This window comes from Hemiscyllium ocellatum, chromosome 7, assembly GCF_020745735.1.
Source record: "Hemiscyllium ocellatum isolate sHemOce1 chromosome 7, sHemOce1.pat.X.cur, whole genome shotgun sequence".
In the NCBI taxonomy this organism is placed as follows: Eukaryota; Metazoa; Chordata; class Chondrichthyes; order Orectolobiformes; family Hemiscylliidae; genus Hemiscyllium; species Hemiscyllium ocellatum.
In genome coordinates, this window is record NC_083407.1 from 52,883,957 (window position 1) to 52,906,006 (window position 22,050).

The following is a 22,050-nucleotide window of genomic DNA, read 5'->3' on the forward strand; positions in this document are numbered from 1 at the left end:
GAATATGATAGACATCTGTGACCTATCTGTTTCCTTCTTGGATCCCTATGTCTCACTGGTCATATTGACTCCACTATTCATATTAAATCAATTTCAACCTTCCAATCTCATGGTGCCCCAAGATCTTAGATTCTGATAGAGCTTTTGTGTATCACTTCCCTATTTATTTTCTTATTAACCTCTCCAGGATGAATAAAACCCCCAAAGCTTACAGTTTTGATATTCAGAAAATGTGTCACTGATTTCCTTTCTAATGTTCATCATCTTTGTTCCTGTGCCTGTGAAGATATTGAAATACATATTCATTTCCATATCTGTCTCACTGACTATGGGCTTATTTGCATTGTATCACAAAAAATCTTTCGCCATCATGCCCAGCATCCACATCTCCAATACCACTGCTCCTTCTGAAACAACTGTGATATCTGTTTAAAATAGGCAGACTGGTTTTTATCCATTAAAAAATGATTAGATTTGCATGATCTTGGCATACTTACATTTTTCACCTATTCACTATCCCTCAGCAAAACCAATTGAAAACCCATCAAGTTTCTCATGTACACTACAAAACTCAGTTCTACCTCTCTCAATATATCCTCTGCTTTTGTACTATCAGGTTGTTTAACCAATCTGCAGTCCTGTATGAGCTGAAATTACTTCAATTTAGTACTGGAGAGACTGAACTGTTATGTTTGGATCCTGCCAATATTCTCTAGCCATCAACTGTATCTATCTTGCTGGAACTGTCTCAGACTGAAGCAGACTGTAGGAACTTCAGCATTGCTTGACTTCTAGCTGTTTTGTTTTGTGAATAGTACAGGCAGATCATAACAAGGACATCCAGATCATAGGGTACTTATACAGAGTGAGGCATACAAGCTTACAACTGCACAGCAAGTGCACAACAGCAAGGTCAACATTAGATTTGAAATTAGAGAGGTCTGTTCATCAGTCTAATAACAGCAGGGACAAAGCTTTTTTGAACGTGTTGATACTTCTGCCTGTCAGAAGAGTTTGGAAGGGAGTTTTATTGGGGTGGGAGAGGTCTTTGATGACGTTGGCAGTCTTTCTGTAATAATGAGAAATGTAAAAGGAGTCCCATGGATGGGAGGTTGGCTTGTGTGATAATCTGGACTATGCACACAACTTGCTGTAGTTTTGTCTGTGCCCCATTATCAGCCTATCTGCTGTTGTACCCTCATGCATGTTTCTGATACTTGTGAACTCAACTATTGTGCCAGTTTATACTAATCAATATTACTTCTAGGACTGAAATTACCTAACACCTCTGCAATGATGTCCCAGTTTATAGGTCGATGATAGTTAAATACAATAACAAAAATGAACATTTATATGTTATTGTTGGGAAGGACAAGCATTCATTAAATACTTTTCCCTTAAGCCAACCATCTTGAACTCACATGGAGCTTATTGCTAGAAAGGGACCACACCCTAAGAGTACCAATGCATAATCAGTCTTTACCTATATAATTGTGAAACTGAAATAAAACTATCATTGATATCACCACATTTGTTCTGTATGTTCATGCCTATGCAGGTACAGACCAATTCATTGAAATTAGCAGAACAGCTTTTAACATATTCCAGACAATGAATTTCAGAGTCTCAGACCTTTTTCATTGTCCCCTAACAATAATGCTGCAAATGTATAATTAAACTCCATATATTCATAATTTCTTTAAGTAAATGAATCATAATTCTCTCTTCCTTAGCTAAAATAAACTAGGAACCTACTCCCATATGTATATACACAACACTCTTCAGAGGCCGTTTGAAACTAATTGGCCCTCCAGTTTTCCCTTCCTCCTTTTTGGAAAGCACCAGGTTGCTGCTCAGCAGCTCCCCACAGCAATATAATTAAGACAGAAATTTGCTGCCTGTGAATTGGAGCACCAGTTGGTACTACCCAGCGACAAATCACTCAAATAAATTGCTTTGGGAACTGTATTAGCCCCTAGTTTAAAACCACTTGGTGAATTTGCTGCATAAAAGTTGAAAATAATTGGAAGTCTGTTCCTGAAAGTAATGTTAAAGCTCCAGAATACCTAGTTAATTCATGAGAATATAACTTATTTCAAAACACCTGAAAGAGGTTTAAACATGCATATCTTATATGTTTAATATGTAAACATATATCAAATCACTGGACCATTAATGTGGCTTTCATGAATCAAAAGGTTTTGTTTATATCCTTCCATCACATTGATGGGATCTAACAATCATATAATTAATAAGGAAACATTGAATTTCAGAGTGACAGCAGCCAGAAAACATTACCTGATGTCCAAATGCAAGAACATAAAGGTATAATTACCAGGGCTTAGTTGCTAACCAGAGTGGATTGAAGGAAAGCAAGCAGCTACCTTTTCAGCTCTGCACCATTCAATGGGGTACAATGTGCTTCCATACTATGATTAAATGAATGATGGCAAGTTTCACATATATAATGGTTAGTTGTGTTGTTTATTAAACTGTTCATGAGGAACTCAAGACACAACCCAAGACTGGTATGTTGGCAATTTGCCATATGACAACAATGCTCAACGGAGCCAAAAGACAGAATAATGATAAAGAGATAGAATGAAAGGAACAAAGGAAAATAAAGGGGTGAAGTCAGTGTATGAGTGAGAAAGTATCTTAGATGAGAAAATGCAGATTCTGTCTGAATAGAGCTTAGAAACAATAAGAGGCAGTAAATATTGATAAAAGTTGTTTATAAGCTACTGAACAACAGTGATAGTGCAGGGTGTGGAATAAATTAGAGAAGCACATAACTAGGAAATGCAGTAATCATGTGTGACTTTAATCAATACATACAGTGAACAAATCGAATGAGCAAAAATTCTGTGGAGGATAATTTTGAAGAATATGTGCAAAATCATTTTCTGGAGCAATGAATTGAGCCATCAATAACCAATAGATCATTTGGAAATACATTAAAAGATTTAGTGGGTAATGGGTCATATTTAACGAATTAATGCATAGTTTACAACAAACCTACATTTCAGTAATGCAAAAAAAGAAACAAACAGGAATAGAGAGACAACCATGGCTAAATGAGAAGTTAAAAATTGTGGTTGATCAAAAGCGGAGGTTTGTAAAATTGCCATCAAACTATTATTGAACTGAGGGGTGTTTTAAAATTAAGCAAAAGAGGTACAAGAAACTGAAAAAGAGAGGGAGTATAGAACATAATAAATTAGGAAGAAACATAAAATAGGCTGTAAAAGCTTCTATGAGCATGTGAAAAGAAGCAGAAATGCAAATGCAAATATGGAGTCCAATACAGGCAGATGTAGAAGAATTTATGTTGGAAAATAAGGAAATGGCAGAGAAGCTAATTGATTATTTTGTGTCTGTCTTCACTGAGGAAGATACAATAAATCTCCCAGAAATAATAGAGTTCCAATGATTAATGAGAATGCAGAATCAAAAGAAATTACTGTCAGTCAAAATGTCATATTGGTGAAATTAATGGAACAGAAAGTTAACAAGTCACCAGGATCCTGTATGCAGTGTTGAAAGTGATGGCAACAAAGTTAGTAATGTATTGATGGCCATCTTTCAAATGTGTACAGATTCTGTAATGGCGTCTGCAGGTTGTAAGGTTGCAAATGCAACTTTGCTATTTCAGAAAGGATGAAGGGAGAAACTGAGGAACCATAGCCTTGTTAGCCTAATGTCAGTAATAAAAAAAATACAAAAGTCTAACATTAAGGATCTGAAAATAAAAAATAAAAAAAAGTAAATAATGCCCTGATGGGTAGGGTCAACATGAATTTATGAAGCGGAAATCATGCTCGATAAGTCTGTTAGAGATTTGTTTATGTTGTTACCAGCAAAGTAGATATGAGGGACCAGTGGATGTGGTGTATTTGGATTTCTCAGATGGTTTTTGATAAGGTTCCACACTGGAAAAGTTATTGGATAGGTGCTTGGTTGATAGATGAGGATTAAGGATTTGTTAATGGAGAGTTAAAGTTAATGGATCATTCTCAGGTTGACAGGCTATGCCTATTAACGTGTCACAAAGATGAGTGCTTTGGTCTCATCTGTTCAGAATCAATGTCAAAGATTTGAATATGTGGACCAAGTATAATATTTTGAAGTGAGTAAGCAATGCAAAGTATAAAATGATGTTTTCTGGATGAGGCTTTGAGGGGATATGATTAACAAGAATATGACAAATGAAATATTATGTGGATAAATATAAGGTTATCAGGAGGAACAGAGGTACTGAGTGTTGTTTAAGTTGGGAAGTTTTGATGTTCAAAAGACCAGTGAATCCTTGTTCATAAATTGCTGAATGCTAGCATGCAGGTGCAGCAACAAATTAGAAAGAAATGTTAGGCATTTTAAATCAATCTGTTCTGATGTCATGACACACCTCCAGAGGGAGGGATACCACCATTGTACCACAACAGCAAATTGCATGTTAGGCATTATTGCAAAAGGAGGGAAAAAAAAAGTCTTGCTTCAATTGTATGGAGAATAATCCGATCACAACTGGAATATTGTGTGTAGTTTTGATCCCCTTAGGAAAAGATATACTCTCCATCAAGGAAATACAGCAGAGGTTTTCTAGAATAATTCCTGGGATAACAAGACTGGCCTGTGAATAAGATTGAAGAGGCTGAGCTGTATTCTTTGAGTAAGAAGAATCAGTGGTGATCTCATTGAAACCTACAGGATTCTTAAAGGGATAAGCAAAGTAGCTGCAGAAAAAAAATGTTTCCCCTCACTGGGATATCAAAAATCAAGAACTCAGACTCTGAATAAGCAATTAGCTGTTTACGAGGAATTCCTTCATTCAGAGGACAATGAATCTTTGGAATTTTTCCAGAAAGCTGTAAAAGTTCAAGTATTGAGAATATTCAAGGATGTTCAATGTGGATAATTTCTAAATATCAATGACATCAAAGGAGATGCAGCAGAGGCTGAGGTAGGTAACCATACAGAATGGTCTAAACCTGAACGCATTTCCTTCCTGGCAGGACACCAAATGCCTTTTGAATCCAATGATGCGCTCTCAGGACCACAAGACACGTGAAAGTGCTATACAGCCTTCCAAGTACTTTATGAAATACAGTCACTGTTATACGATGGGCTGTTCGGATCAGCTGGGAGTTCGGATACAGTCATAGAGTTATGCAGCATGGTAACAGCCCCTTCTGTCCAATTCCCAGACATCCTAACCCAATTTCACCGGGTACTATGGACCAGCATTTGGCCCATAGCCCTCTAAACTCTTCCTATTCATGTTCCCATCCAGTTGCCTTTAAATGCTGTAATTATACTAGCCTCCACCACTTCCTCTGGTACCTCTTTCCATTCACTACCCTCTGCATGAAAAAGTTGCCCTTTTAAGTCGTTTACCTTAAACCTACAGCTTCTGGTTTTGGACTCCCCTGCCCTGGTTTTTCCTATTTACGGTAGCCATGCCCCTCATAATTTTATAAACCTCTACAATGTCATCCCTCAGCCTCCGACACACCAGGGGGAAAGCCCCAGCTTTTTCAGCCTCTTCCTATAGCTCTGTTTCTGTCTCCAACTGATGCTGTCTGATTTGCTGCTCATTTCTAACATTTTATTTCGTAGAACATTCTGTTTTTGGACTCGGTCAAAGTACTCTCGGTCAAAAAGAAAAGAATTGACAAATAATCGCAGACCCTGTCAGAATCTGGAAGGTGTGTGCCATGGACCGGAAGTGGAACTTCTCCCTTCGCTTGGAGATAACCTGTAGGTGAATGCAGCAATGGTCCCAGCTGAAGGGAGACCGGGAAGCTGTGCTGGCAAGGCGCGGGATTAAAGCCAGTTAACCACCAGCCCCATCATACATGCAAGATATTTACATCTTTATTCTGCCAGCTTTGTGTCTGAACTCTCCGGGTCTGGGGGATAGAATATATTCCTATATAGATTGCACACTTCATTCTTGACAGAGGGAGTTCCTTCAGATATAAGTAAATAGCTCTGTCACACGAATATGTGTCATTGTGAGAAACAGTTGGCCAGAGCATGTCTGAAGTATGTAGCCGGAGTAACTGGTTGGAAATAACACTGACTTACATATCTGGAGAGGGAAGTGGCAGGGCAGGGTACTAATTTAAATCACCTCGAGATGTTAAACATAACTCTTTGTCATTCAGTATGAGAATATTAAACTACGGGGCACAGTCTAACAATAATTGGACATTATGCGTTGGGGAGGGGAGGGTAGGGGGAGTATTAAAGACTTGCAATCTACACTCTAGGCGACGATATAGATTGGATTTGGGAAGTTAGAGAGGGATTATTTGGCCTGGTTGTCTCTGATCGTAGCCCAATATCTTTTCATCATGGGAGTCTATTATATGCCATATCGAGAATACAGACCTAATAAGGTACTTGCAGCTAATGGTCTCGCTAATGTGTTTTCAGGGAATTCGTTTTCTTGATGAGGCTTTCGCCTTGAGACAACAATCTAGGAATATAATCAAGTTCATTACGAACATTCCGAATTCAACCTTGAATGCACTTTACAAGAGATCGAAAGACAGACGGGGGACAACACAGGCTGGAATACTAAAGAGATATCAGAGAAGTTAGTTGGCGCATTTTCCCCAAATATTCTGATAGATACTGAGTTATTTAAATTGCTTCTTCTGTGTAACACTCATTAAAAAGCAAATCATAGATAAGAGATGGGAAATGCCACTGTCTGACCTACATTGCGCGTGTTTTTAAGGGCCAGGTGCCACATCCAAAAACTGAGCTATATTATCCAGCAGCAGACAATTAGCCTGGTCTCGAACAGCAAAACCGAGATCTTCAAAAGGTGAAATCTGCGAGGGAAACTAACAAACCTGAGTCAACATTTCCCCTTTCTCTTACAGACCCCAAGTCCTTCTACAGATGTGCGGGAATGGTTGTTCTTTGCAGGTTGACTTGTGTTAGACACGGGAATGAGTCCTTCCATTGCTCAAGTTACATTTTTTTTCGAACGAAAGCCTGTCCGCTTGTTTTTAAGATATTATTCGCTCACTTACAGGACTCAAATATGATAAAGATGTTAGCCATATTCCTGAAACGGCTGGATATCAGGATTGCAGCAGTACAAGATATTGAATGTGACCTCTCAAAGATTCGACCCCTAAAAATGTAAAAACTACGAACAGTTATCTGAACACTAAACTAGCAGTCCTCTGCTCAGTCTATATAGATCTTAGCATTTAAATATTGCACTCGAAGCGAAGGGAATTAGAAAGAATATATATGTACACTCTATATGTTCCCCGTTTCTCAACATTCTGCATTCGTTTGCTAAACTTCAAAATTCATCTTTGTTACCGAGCAACAGCATTGCTCACTCCAGACATAGACTGCCGCATGACACGTGAAACAGGTAAACTATTTGCTAACATATATATTATATATATGTAGTTTCGCACCAGAGTAACTCATGAAAAGAATGCCATATTATAAGCACGTTATATTTGGAAAAAGCAACTTGTAAGCGCTGATCTAAAACCAGCGAAGGGTTTAAATAAATTATAAACAAACTGTTCGAGATTTGCTCTGTTGTGGTGTGTGCCGTGTTCTTGTTATATTCGGAAGGAAGGGCATTGCGAGTAGTTGTTTTTCAGGTGTTGAAATCCACAAAAAATTAGCGTCAATTACTGCTTCTAGTCAAACATCAAGTTTTATCTGAAGGTATTGAACATCTTTTGGTTAAAGTTCAAGTGAATCAAAGTTTTTAAAAGGGTGTCAAATGAGGCTAACGCTATTAGAAGATACCTGATCTAATTAATCGGCAGTAAAGATAAAAGGATTACAAAAAAAATGTCAAGCTGTTGTTTTGGGAGCACGCTTGCGGTTACATTTGTCAAAGAATTTAAAGCAAGTTATCTACCGTATATCCAATTATCCATTAACCTCACGATGGTTTCATCTTGTACATTGTTAACTGGTGTATAGCGAGACCGAAAAGCTCGGGGTCAAAAACCCAAAGTCTTCAACATATTCTTCTTAGATACATTTCATAGATTTTGCATCGACACAACCATGTAGGTCAGTTGAAGAGCAATCATTTTAAAATGATATTAAGTGCTATGCCTGCTATTTAAAGCCCTGCAATCTAATGAACTGGACATATGTATGTAATACGGAATCAAAGGAAGTTTCTGATTTTATTCTAGAATATCTATAAAACTAAAATGTTGGCTTCAAGGGAGGTTTACTGCGACGACTTGGGAACATCACACTACCCCAAAAGGAATGTATAATAGGGAAATTAAACTTAAACGTGAACGCTCAAATGCAGCATTTTAAAATCCAACAACAGCATAAAAGTGTAACAAATTCCTTTTAAATTCGTATAAGTATATTCCTTTCTAATAGATTTCATATTAAGTTAGGAACTCACTTAGGTCGTAATGAATAAAACCGGAAGTGGAAAAGCTAGGGACAGATTTTCAATTACGATTAAAATGCCAACTAATTTAAATCGATTTCTGAACAGAAAAGGTTACCATATTACTCATGTGTAAAGAGGCAGTAGGAAATGAGGCTATGAAAATGAATAATTTCTACATATTCGCACGATTTACTGTCGATTTAGAAAGGGTTTTGGACTTAGCTAGTGGAAGTAAAATCATATCCATGCCAAAGTTTGAGGCAGTCAACAGATCCGTCAAGCAAGCAATTGATTGTAAAGTCGCCCAAGAAATAGAAACATTAAAGGTGCATTGCCACAAAAGCACAATTAACATGCTGACTTGCACCTTCAACGAACCGAGAACATAAGCATTACATACTGGCACAGCATTTATGCCAAGCAAAAAACAAAATGTCTCAATGGACCTTAAAAAAAATGAAGTTCGGAGGATAATATCGGAAAATCCAAATCTTTTAACGGAATCTTAGTAAAATTTCCTAATATTCTGTAAAAGTGTAAGCGCGTAAGCGATTTTCTTAATTTAGGGAAGTCAAAGTATGATGAAAGGGATGTAATTCATAAGCATTATAATCCATGACTATTCAACTGCATTTGTTAATAAGTGGTCAATAACTAGCTGCTGCGACAGTTAAACGTATCACTTTTTTAAGAGATTCTACAAACACACAAAAGAAGGTCCTAGCGCAAAATGGAATACTATATCAAAGAATTAAATATTTGCAAGTCTTGGCAAAGATTTCACATTTTTTATTATTTCATTTTACACATGAAATGTATACAAACTGGCAAAAAAAAACAAATTCTGTGACATTCACTTCACAGACTGGAACGGGATGAAATGTTACCCATATACAAGCACGATAATATCTTTACAGAAATGGACAAAATTTACATATCAACCCTGAAAAGCATCGTGACCCTCCCCCCTCCCAATCCCTATTGCAAACAGACCATAATATACTTTCTTTGAGAGGAACTCTGTCATTGAAACAACGTGGCAGCAACTTCAGGAATTAAAACTCTATAATTCTACGTTTCTACAAAAAAACGCATTAAAATCTTAGTCTATGATCCGGGCCATTCGAAGGCAAGTCACGCAAAATGCCACTGATCTACCGTTTAAAATAATCTGTACATGTGATTAGATAGAACTGGCTTACTTCCAACTACAAAAAGTTGGTCAAATAAGAATCGAATAAAAGTTTCCTGTACAGACACAATTTACATACCCCAAAGTTTCAATTGAAATACACGAAGAGGGGGAGGGGGGAAGAAGAGAAGGGAAGAGGAAAAGCGAAATGTCTGTACAGGTGAACACACTGCTTTTGAACTTCACAGTTTTATAATTATTTATCACAATAAAACACAAACAGGGTTTTAACAAAACACCGGCCTGTGCATCCGAGCCCAGGGTTACCATTGGTCACAGGCATCATCATCACCACAACCAGGGAGAGAAAAGGGCATCTTTGTGCAACAAATTAAACTCGATGTTGGCACCAGCAGGTTTGGCTTTTGGCATTTCCGAGGAGGGGGCGCAGGGGGTGATCAGTTTTAAAAGCCAGGCGGGAGTTTGCCCCGCAGGGCGCTCTAGGTGTGAGAGTAGAAGCCGTAAAAGGCCATCTCCTTGGCGCAGTTTTTCTCGCAGTCTCTCGGGGTCAGCGCCTCACTCTTCAGGGGAGACGGACTCTCGGTGGCCGTGGCCGGGGCCGGGGCTGGGGCCGGAGGCGGGGGGCCGTCCGCGGAGATGCGCCTCCTCTTGGCCTGCTCGTAGATACCCGAGTCTCCGGAGTCGATGGACTTGATGGAAGACGGTGCCTCGATCCAGGCCGAGTCCGGCAGCTCCTTGGGTTTGGTGTCCTCGGCGGCGGCCGCCAGGGGCGAGCGGTCCGAGCCCGGCCCGGGACCCGGAGCCAAACCCTCGGCCGCCGCCGCTGCCGCTGCAGCCGCCGCCGCCGCCTCTTCCAGGTACGAGTTAGTGGAGGATCCGCGGGCCCAGGGCAGCACCGAGCTCGATTTGCACGAGTACTGCGGGCTGCGTGCGCCCCAGCCGGATGGATCTGGGTAGTAGCCCAGGGGCCGGGTGCTGGCCTGCAGCGGCAGCGCCTTCACCCCTACCCCGTACGACAGGATGGCGTTGCCGGCGAAGTCGGTGTCGTACGCCGAGAAGTCGAGGCGGTTGTTGGCCGGCTGCTGCAGCGGGGTGACGAACCAGCGCTGCGGGGACGGGGTGGCCGGCTCCTCCGCTTGCTGCGGGGACAGCAGCCCGTTACTGTGGGGGACACTCCGCTCGGCTCCTCCAGCGCCGCCGCCACCGCCGCCGCCGGCTCCTACTCCTCCTCCCGCTGCTGCAGCGCCCGGGCCGCCGTGGTGGAACCGCGCCTTGGCGTAGTTATTCACAAACTGCTCCTGCAGGAAAGACTGGGTGACGGCGTACCGGCTGCTGGGGACGATCTGAGACCGGGGAGAGTCACTCGGCGACGGGGTGAGTCGGTCAACCTCGCAGCCGGTGTAGATCCTATCAGTGAGCAGAGAAAAAAATCACAAGATGCATCAAAACCCATCAGTAACTTTCCTCCAGTTTTTAGAAGGAAGTGGATTCACATCAGATTGACCACCCACCCAATTTTAAAAATCAGTAGGACCATATTTTTTTAAATATAAAAAGGTCAGTGTCCAGTTCGTGTCTTGTTCCCCAGAGGACGCCACGAACATCTTGTGGCGAACTTTCACCTAATAGAAACAAAACAAATAGTACTGGAGGAAGCACAGGAGGTCTGGCAGCATCTGGAGAGAAAACGGAGTCAAACAAGACCTGCCATCGCTCCAATACTTTGTTTCAGATTTCCAGCACTGTACATTTAATACAATAGGTGCAGCCTGCACTTGGCGCTTTTCCTGGGACGGAGCATTGAACATTAAGCATTTAAGAACACCACGTTAAGAAATACAAACCGAGCAGAAGCAACAGCTGTATTTTAACTAGTGATGTGTCAAGTGTCCAGATTTAAAATACTTTGACAACTCAATCGTTTACCAATTTTTCAAAAAAAAATCACAGCATTTAAAACGTAGGTGTGAACAGAATGTCATGCCGTCCATTTAGCAGGTTTCTTAATAAAACAAATTGAAGTGCAAACTTACGTATCATAGTTATCTCTAAATCCTTTGGCAAAGGGATTGTGGTCTATTTTCAACTGTGTGATCTGTTGAACAAAATTTCAATAGAAATCAGTCACTCGTTTCTATGTGCAGACAGATTCTTAAAACATTAATGTAAATTGCGTCGAAAATTATTTCTTCATAAAATAGTTTTGTGGAATCGAGTGAGTCGACCACAACTGTCGTATAAACTGATTTACAACTGGCACAATTATGTCAATGCTTTAATAATCAGGAATGCAAAATGTTCAACAAATCCTCTAGAATACCACAGAAAATTCGTCAAGTATAATGTAGTTGGTTCCACTCAAAAGGTTTGAAACGTGTTTCATTAATGTCCCAGGGGGAAAAAAAGGTTGAAAATAATTATTCTTAAGAATAATTGAAATGTTTTGCATTCTCAATTAATTCCTTACATCTGTATTTTGATACGCAGTAACTGCTATGAACTGTGTTTCTGGAAAAGTAAAGGTCTGAACTCTGCCCGGCTGATTCGAATCCTCTGCTCCATCCTCATTCACTTCAACTACGTGTAGTCGAGGTTGATATTTATGGAGAGACTGTAGAACCACCATCTGTCAGGGCAAAAAAAAACAACATGGAAATGCTTTATTTTTCTGTCTTTTAAAATCCACAGTCAGCTAAGTAAAAATCACGTTCCATATATTTTAGCTTTTAAGCTGTCACACAACATCTTGTCAAAAGCCAGCGTACATGTACCAAGGAATCGTCGGTCAGTTGATTTCAGTATATTAAGTCATTAAGACGTCGATTTATCATTGGAATTCATTAACAATACACACAAAACGATCAGCATTTAATCCAAACAAAGGCATTACCTGCCCGTTATTGTTTGATGCTCCCTTATTATTGGTCAATTTTAATTTGCCGAAGGAAATTTCTTGTCTCATCCAGTGAGCACCTGTGTTTGGCGAATCTGGGTGCATGTAGATCCTGTTACCTGTAGAAGACAGACATCCAGAAAAACAAGCACGGTCCGGTTAATCCAGTAATGGAACGTTACTTCCAATCTGGAAAAATGTATCGCAAGTCAGTAAAGTCATAAAGTGCAGTAGGTTCGATTTAAGAATATTGGGGGAAAATAGTACAACTCTGGGAAACAATTACCAAATTATTATTCAACCATAGTCCCACTCGCTGATGTAAAGCGGCACAAGTTAGAATAACTTGCCTTGCACATTGGTATCCGCTTTCCCACAAGGAACCCATTTTCCTCCCTGGAATCGCCAGTGATTGGGATCGGCCAATATAATATCCACAAAGATATTGTAATGTGCAGTGGGGTCCAGACCGGAGATGTTAAAACTCAAAAATGGAAACATCCGCCTGAAACAGAGAGCAACATTTACGCACGAAATCAATCAGATGGGCATTAAAACAGGAATGTGTGCTTGGTGTTGCACTCTGACATGTATTCTCAGTTCATTTGTTTTTTTGTGTGTGTAATTCAGTTTCTGAAAATGTTACGCATTGAGATTCTGGAAGAAGGTGCTCGTTTTGATGTTTCTGCACATTTGCTTGCACCTCTTCAAGAAATAATATCATTTTACATTTAGACTCCTCGAATAATTAATTTTTAAAAAGTCTCAGGAACTGGTCACTCTCTTCAACCTAAACGCAACTTGTACAGCTCGTCACCCATTCTTATCAGAACCAAACCTATCCGGTCTCTAAGAGACTGGTAGAAATACGAAAGCCGCACCATCCCAAAGAAACAGACACGGTTATGTACCGGTAACAATGTTTCAATTGAAAATTTTGCCGATGAAGTAAGCTTTCGCTTTGTCTAATCTCGAATGGTAAAATTGCGCGGCGTTGAATGAAAAAAACAAGTCCACTTACCTGCCTTGTTTCGTGATGATCATTTCTGTTTGATGTCTATGGAATTTAAGCCACAGTGGCCTATTACACAAGTACACCTGGGCTTTGCCGGGGACTAGTCCTGGTTGACCAGAAGAAAATTGATAGAAAGGTCCTCCCTGATAGCTGTGTCCATACTGTTGAGGGTAAGGGTAACCAGCAGCCGGGTAGCCTTGAGGCGAAGAATTGGACAAAATACTGTTGTAGGCTCCATTCGTGATCACAGGATGGTGAGCCATATACCTGCTCGGACTGCTAATAGAAAAAGCGGGATGTGTTGGTCCATGCTGGCCAGTGTAAGGAAACATAGCACTAGGAGCAGCAGTCGGTTGCTGTGGTTGGCTCGATTGTGACAGGAGATATCTGTCTGCCGCTGATCCATCGAAATTATGACGAATTTCAGAGACCCCGTCCAAAACAGGAGAGAGCTTGCTTCTCTGGACGTCCCCCGACGCGTCCTTGGAGTCAGGAAAATTGTCTGTCTCTGATTGATTCGTCATCCCCCTGGTAATTTTTTTCAGAGGTGAACTTCTTTCGAGGTTGTCACTGGCCGAGATGATGGGATCATGTAAAGTAAGCTCACTGTTGGGATAAGTGCTATTCACATTCAGAAATTTCTTGGGGAGCATTATAGATGAAGATAAGCAGTGCTCCAACTGCATAGCTTAATAAGTCAGCACCTCACCCTATAGAACCCCTCGGCAGTAGATGCAAAAACCCAACCCGCTTGAAAGCAATTCTTTAAGCCCTCTCACAAAGGCTTGTACTAGTTTTTTACCTCTCCCCCCCAACCGAAAAGCGATTGGCCAATTGACACTTTGCAATAGTAGGGAAGGACTCACTTTTGATCTTCCCGGTTGCACAGCTAATGAAACAGCTCTTGCTATTGGTTAACCGCTGACAGTAATTTAATTAGACAGACATTAATTAGTATAATCACCTGAGTCCTAATGGCAATGATGGCAAATTGCAAGATGATCTCATTTTAGAAAGACAGTCTGTGTGTTACTAACAAGCAACCTTCCATCCCTGTTTTTGGATAGTGTTCCAGCCAGGAAGAGTCGACGGATACGACTGGGCGAAACTGGAAAGAATAAGGGTCCAATAAATTGTTGTAGAGTTGGCTTTTCCACATCTGCATTTACCGAAATACTGATTATTTAATGATCGGATAGCAAAAGCAAAAACTAGTTAAAACAAATGATTTAGTTACACGGAAAAATAATGTTTTCAACTATAAATATAGTAATAGTCATGATTCGAAGAGCGGTGCTCTCGTAATTCAACAATTTAACAGGCATGCTCTTTTTGTGATCGGGTGTTCAAACAATATTTTTGTACTGGCGTACAGTTACTTCAACTGTACGTATCACATTAGCGAATGTGTATTTCAGAAAGTCATCGTTGAAATATTTAAGACTCGCGTAAATCTGACGCTGTCTTTGGGGTATCTTTTAATGGTCTTGGGAGCTTTTCAAAAATCTTTGCTTTTGAGTGCGCAATAATATCACCGAACACCAGCAACAAATGATTTTACAGTTTTAGAAAACAATTATGATTGTTAAATTCTCACTCTAGCATAAACAAATCATGAGATTTTGATCTAAAAATTCAATATTAATGAATCATGCTTTCAGCACATAGAGAACATTGATACTTTAAATATTAAGTAACTGTGAAGTTACAAAAGAATGTTTCAGCGTAAAGAACTAAGTACACTTTTACAAGTGGCCTCGGTTCATTTCCTTTCTAATGACCTGGGAAAAGCACTGGGAATAAACTTGTTATACCTGATACATCCTCAAGACGGCTACTTAAGGAGTTGTATTGTTGAAAATAAACGTCACGCATTCACGGCAGATTGGAACTCGCATCTCTAAAGCAATTCACAAAAGTTACACGCAAACCTCATCAATAGCAAATTACAAAATATATACTCAATTCTATCTCACAAATCATTGGTCTAATTTGAGGGCGTTAGTCCATTTTAAGAGAATGTCTTCCATTTCTACTCAAACTGCCAAGGCCGCATTGCGAAGTATGACTGATGTGAACAATTTACCCAATTATAAATTAGATTTTTTACACATGCATGCAAAATGTAGGTATGCACACTGAAGTTGATTCAGATCATATATTTCACAAGATTAAGAGAACGTAAAGAGTTAAAACAATTTCACATTCAACCAAAAATATTTAGTAAAATATAGTCAGTGTGTTGCCTTTGAGAATCGGGAAGAATTGCTGTCAATGAAAGGGTCTTCTTTTAATAATTATTCCTCGTGAATAACAGAATTCCCCCGTGATGTTCCGCACCACAGCTTGAAAAGGACCAATTATTTTTCTGTGTGAAAGAGCCCGTGATATGGTGGACACTGACAGTTTTTAATCGCTAAAAAGATAGGCTTCTCTAAAATGGTACTTGAAATTGCATTGAGTACACTGGCTCCTCTGTGCGCTTTATTGTTTTACTGCAGCGAAAATGTAGTGTTTATAAGCACTTAGCGTCGTTAAATTAAAATCTCAGCAAGTCACAACCTACCTCTATGATGAAACACGGCCAAAAGGCCGGAGACATGACTAAACTATATAAGAATCAAAAGTCGACGCATAAAATGGGATTCAGTATTTCGGGATTTATTTAGAAACTAAGTACGCTAACGGTACTGGTGACCCTGTATCAATACAACTCGAAGTTCCACATTCGAGATTAGTATCACCATTATAATTGTTAAATCCATGTCAGGTTCGACTTTAAAAGTAACTTTTCAGGGCCATTATATTCCAGAGACCCAGCATATTTGTTACTTACTTCATCGGCCGTCCATCACCATATAATTTTTAAAACCTGAAGGCCACCTTACTTAGATCTGTCATCAACTCCTGGGATTAATTCAACGTGACTTCTTGACAACTGCCACGTTGTTTTTCGCTTACATTATATAAATGATTACACTCCAAGCAACCCGAGAGATTTAAGGACAAAGAAAGTGACATAGCAATCGAGGGGAAAGCAAAGGGGGTTTAAGTGAATTTGCACATTTTCTACAAGGATTTTCTGTCATGTGTCTCCTTGGTTCATCTTCCTAATTACATTTTTATGTGATTACACAAATAGCTCACGCACGTATGGTTCAGTGGACCTTTGCTTTATAATACCAAAACTAGTAATGAAGACTATAACATCGTATACAAAATTGTCTTTAGTGAAATGTACATCTGTACTTTCCTGTGTAGGAAATTGATGTTTGTACAACTCTAGAATACTACTGAGGGTTCCATCCGGAACACTTGCTACTGAACTGGAAAAATGCACCAGCAGGAGAGTTAAAGACCTCTTTTCTCGCGATTACTGAATAACCTTGAAGAGGGAAAAGGAGGATGTCTTCTTCCAAAACAGAGAGTATTCTAAATTTCAACCCTAAGAGTTTTGGAAACAAGTCTTTAATCAGTAGGAAAAAGTCAATTTTCTTATAACTGATTTCAGCAACAAGAACAGAGATGTTCAATGTTGACATTGCGGGCACAGAGGGCAAATCGATTAGGCAAAATTAACTCCTTGCTGAAGTCGGTTTCTTTTACCACCAAATTGGGACTTTTACTGAAGTTAAATAACCTTTTCGATAAAGCTCACATAACAATACCTAACAATATTATGAAAATTTTCAGCAGTTGCATTTAATTATGTTTCTTGTTCCAGGCTGACGTGATGAGTTTAATATTGGAATAATTAACTGTTTAGATTTTGCAAGAATACAGTTTATAGAACCAGTGAGAGACATCAAACTTTTTTTTAATAAATGTGTTTCCCTAAATTCCTTTCATGAAAATGTGAATTCCACCAACCTGTTACAAATAAGTGATACAATCAATTTTAAAACATGATTACCTCTATTGGACGTATAATAGTTCAAAAACTATCAAATCATAAATTACTGCTGGATCGTATCAAGGTTAATCATAACAGATAACATTTTCGTTTTTTAAAAAACTTGTCCGCCTCCTATCCATGAATTAGTGGTTTGATGTATCTTAACATTCTTTGTGCCAAGCAGTTGGTTGAGAAATGTCATTCTTCACAGACGAGATTCTAGTTTGACCTTAGCATCTGCCATATTCACAGCTACGACCCTAGAGGTGTTAGACATGTGCTACCTCAGCAGCGCTGAACAGCTCTTAATAAACAAGGAAGGATCAGAGAAATGCATAACTGCTTTTGTGTGCCTGATTGAGGTTTGGCGCTTTAAAAACCCACAGCACATCATTTTGAAATCTTCAAAATGACAGAATCTGTTTCAGTACAAATCTGATGTTCGTGACATTGAAGAGTTGTTATAAATTGAAGGGAAGATCTAACTTTATTGTTTGAGATATGATAAAAGTAAAATGACAATAAAATACTAAAATCAAAGTTGAGTATGAAGTTTAATCTTCAATGTATTTTTAAACAAGGAAAATAAGATCCATATTCTTAACAATGGAATCAAAATAAGCAATGACAGGTTGCTCAGTGACACCATTGTTCGCAGGTTCCAACGTCTACACTTAAGTAAAGCCTTTAGCAGCCTCTGTATTACCAGTCAAACATTAATGATACAATTTTTAAAAAAACAATGCACTACAACTTTACAGCATTACAGTTCATTATTTAAATACAACTGTATCCAACATGGCTGCTAGGCACTGCACAATATTTGAAGTCATCACGACATCCACATGCTCTTCCAAATGGCGTTTTGGATCCTATGAAACAATTAGGTTACAAGTTATTGAACAAATAGATCATTTTCAAGGTAATCAATTATTTTCCAAAAAAAAAGGCACATTTATCTAGTTTCTTGCGTTGTTGTAACATTAACATTTTGGGTACTCTACAATGGCACCTAAAACAAGCCATTATAATGTCTACATTCTTCAGTAACATTAGCAGGTCATTTTATTCAATGCAACTGTGAAAATATTTTACAACTTTTACAAATAAAGCAATTAAAAGCTAAAAATTAAACAATTTTTAGATTCCATACCAGAAAAGGAAATACTTATTGCATACGATTCATATTTTTGAGATCATTACAACAGCGCAATTCAGTAGAGAGAGCAAATCAATCACCATAATTCTCAGACTGGAACACAGTTTAGAACGGAGATTCTCAAACTAGAGACCAAGGGCATGCCAGTGTACCTGCAGTTGATCATTACTTTGATTTCCTTTGCCGACTCAAGTGACACAGCAAAGAGTGTACACACTAGACAATTTGAAGTCAAGTTTGGGAGCTTAATAAACTTGCATATTGAAGTACTGGTCCGCACTGCCAAGTGTGCTTAGCAATGGCAGCTCCAGAAACAGATAATCAGATCAGAGGAGCTTAGACTGATTTATACTCCTTGCAGAGCCGACAATGAGCTCTGCACACGGGAAATGGACTGAAATTGCTTGGGCTAGAGCTGGGTGGTGTAAAAAGGTGCTGCTATATGACATTTATCTGATGGCACAGAAAGCCAACCAAGCCAAACTTTATTCACAGAGTAAGGCAGCTGGGCCTGTGGTTGAACCTGAACTGAAGTCATGGTCTCAGTTGCTGGAGGTTTCCCCCAGTGACAAACATCCTGCACACTAGATAGTCTATCAGTAATACCATTGCAGAGCCAGAAGATAACACCCTGAAACACTTAGGAACTAAGCAGTGAGTTTGTAGGAGGTAGAGGGATACAACTCTGAATGGTACCAGTGTTCGTTATAGGAGCCATCAAACTTAAATCCCCTCTGGAAAGAGCAGAGTCACATGGATAAGTATTCAACAGGCATTATGCTGAACCTAAGATTACCTTTCAACTGAAAGGCAAGGACTGGTAAGGAATAGTCAACATGTCTTTGTATGTGGGAAATCATGTCTCACTAGATTGAGATTTCTTGAAGTAATGAAGAGGATTGATGAGGGCAGAGTGGTAGATGTGATCTATATGGACTTCCATAAGGTGTTCAACAAGGTTCCTCATGGTAGACTGGCAAGCAAGGTTAGATCACATCGAATACAGGGAGAACTAGCCAACAGAACTGGCTTGAAGGTTGAAGACAGTGGTTGATGGTGGAGGGTTGCTATTCAGACTGGAGGCTTGTGACTAGTGGTGTGTCACAAGGATCGGTGCTGGTTCCACTGCTTTTTGTTATTTCTATAAATGATTTGGATGTGAACATAGGAGATATAGTTGGTAAGTTTGCAGATGACACAAAGATTGGAGGTGTAGTGGACAGCAAAGAAGGTTACCTCAGGGTACAATGGGATTAGATTAGATTAGATTACTTACCGTGTGGAAACAGGCCCTTCGGCCCAACAAGTCCACACCGACCCGCCGAAGCGCAACCCACCCATACCCCTACATTTACCCCTTACCTAACACTACGGGCAATTTAGTATGGCCAATTCACCTGATCCGCACATCTTTGTGACTGTGGGAGGAAACCGGAGCACCCGGAGGAAACCCACGCAGACACGGGGAGAACGTGCAAACTCCACACAGTCAGTCGCCTGAGTCGGGAATTGAACCCGGGTCTCAGGCGCTGTGAGTCAGCAGTGCTAACCACTGTGCCACCGTGCCGCCCACAAATCTTGATCAGATGAGCCAATGGGCTGAGGAGAAGCCAATGGAGTTTAGTTTAGATAAATGTGAGGTGCTGCACTTTGGAAAGCAACTCAGAACACGACTTATACACTTAATGGTAAGGTCCTGGGCAGTGTTGGAGTACAGGTTCATAGTTCTTTGAAAGGATAATGAAGGCGGCATTTGGTATGCTTTCCTTTATTGGTCAGAGCATTGAGTATAGGAGGTGAGAGGTCAATTTGCAGTTGTATAGGATATCGGTAAGGCCACTTTTGGAATACTGTGTGCAATTCTCATCTCCCTCCTATCGGAAGAATGTCATGAAAGTTGGAAGGGTTCAGAAAAGACTTGCAAGGATGTTGTCAGGTTTGGAGGTTTGAGCGATAGGGAGAGGCTGGATAGGCTAGGGCTGTTTTCCCTGAGCATTGGAGGCTGAGGGGTGACCTTATAGAGGTTTATAAAATTATGAAGGGAATGGATAGGTTAAATAGACAAGATCTTTTCCATGGGGAGGGGAAATCCAGAACTAAAGGGCATTGGTTTATGGTGAAGGGGGAAAGATTTAAAAGGGACTTAAGGGACAACTTTTTCACGCAAAGGGTGGTGCGTGTATGGAATGAGCTGCCAGAGGAAGTGGTGGAGGCTGGTACAATTACAACATTTAATTGGCATCTGGATGGGTATATGAATAGGAAAGGTTTAGAGAGATATGGGCTAAGTGCTGGCACATAGCACTAGATGACCTCCGGACATCTGGTCAGCATGGACGAGTTGGACCTAAGGGTCTGTTTCCTTGTTGTACATCTCTATGATTCTTATGAACGTAACATTAAAGTTTTGATATTACTAATTATATTAATATTCACTAAAACAGACAGCCTAAGCTAATTCCTTTAAGAGGACACTGATGAACATTTGATTCTGAAATATAAATGTATAAAGAATTCGTAACATAGTTTAGAAGGGGGAAATGAGTCCACAATTACGAATCAATTTGAGAAATGCCCCTTACAACTGAAAAGGTTGTGAACCACTAATTTAGTCAGCTATTAATACTATGGTTAAACATATTTTCCTTCCAGACAAAATTATTCAGTAAAGATTTTTGTCCAGTTTGCTGTGTTTCTTTTCAATTAGCATTGATCACAATGAAGATTATTTTGGGATAGTAAAATATAATTATGTTAATTAAGCTAGTTAGTCACAGGAATGGAAGAACCTCATATAAAACTACTCATTGCAATTAAGATAGTGCCTTGAAATTGTAGATATATAGAGGTTTTGTAAATTTTATTATTGCAACTTGCTGCTTTTGTAAAGAATCAGTGTCACTGAGCACCTTAAAATGTCCTCCTGTCCTGCTTAATCATCTGAAAAAAGTTAATGACTTTAATTATTAAAAGTTCAGGGGTGCCAAATCTACCCCAGTGAGAAGGCTGTGGTGTTTGTACCACTCCAAGGCGTACATAGGATGTGGGCATCACTGGTTAGGCCAGCATTATCAGCTTACCCTAAACTGCACAGAAGAAATTGGTGGTGAGCTATATTTTTGAACCACTGCAGTCTTTGGGATACATGGACACTAAAGTGCTGTTATGAAGGGAATTCAGATTTTGACTGACAATGAAGCAACAACAATATAGTTATAAGTCAGGATGGTGTTCAAGGAAAACCTGGGACGTAGTTTTGTTTCCATATTAGCACATAATCTATGTTAATGTAGCATTCAACTATCAAAAGTGCTATCTTTCAGAGGAGATACTAAATCAAAGCCCCATCTGCCCTGAAGTTGAGATAAAAATGTCTTTATCATCTAAAGTTCTCCCCGTTGTTCTTATGAATATTTATCCCTCAGCTAAAATGCTAACATTGCCAAAAAGATTCTAATATTTACCTCATTGCTGTAATTGGTATCTTGTTGCTACACTACAACAGTGACTGAACTTTAA

The 22,050-nt window shown here is 39.5% G+C and overlaps 2 protein-coding genes across 3 annotated transcripts in view; both read right to left on the reverse strand.

Annotated features, from left to right (window-relative positions):
• Nucleotides 1-9,210: 9,210 nt before the first annotated feature.
• LOC132817079 (T-box brain protein 1-like) lies at nucleotides 9,211-14,163 on the reverse strand. The gene is made up of 6 exons (XM_060827191.1): nucleotides 13,484-14,163; nucleotides 12,813-12,967; nucleotides 12,460-12,581; nucleotides 12,037-12,195; nucleotides 11,603-11,664; nucleotides 9,211-10,976 (listed from the first exon to the last, which is right to left on the reverse strand). Exons 1-6 carry the CDS (start codon nucleotides 14,161-14,163, stop codon nucleotides 10,049-10,051), a joined length of 2,106 nt encoding a protein of 701 aa, XP_060683174.1. The 3' UTR covers nucleotides 9,211-10,048.
• A 3,744-nt stretch (nucleotides 14,164-17,907) lies between these two features.
• The window catches only part of psmd14 (proteasome 26S subunit, non-ATPase 14), a 106,166-nt gene continuing 102,023 nt past the window's right edge, over nucleotides 17,908-22,050 (reverse strand). For both annotated transcript variants that reach the window (XM_060827883.1, XM_060827886.1), the window contains exon 11: nucleotides 17,908-18,244. In XM_060827883.1, coding sequence (XP_060683866.1) covers nucleotides 18,146-18,244 — 99 coding nt within the window. In that variant the 3' untranslated portion in view covers nucleotides 17,908-18,145. The remainder of the gene's footprint in view (nucleotides 18,245-22,050) is intronic.

Bases quoted from the DNA above. Each gene is read 5' to 3' on its own strand.
- LOC132817079 (XM_060827191.1), bottom strand. From the start codon at position 14,163: ATGCAGTTGGAGCACTGCTTATCTTCATCTATAATGCTCCCCAAGAAA. The intron at 12,582-12,812 runs GCAAGTTATTCT...TGTCTTCTACAG, and splicing joins AGCGGATACCAATGTGCAAG to GTAACAGGATCTACATGCAC. The intron at 11,665-12,036 runs GTAAGGAATTAA...TTTGTTCAACAG, and splicing joins CTGCGTATCAAAATACAGAT to ATCACACAGTTGAAAATAGA.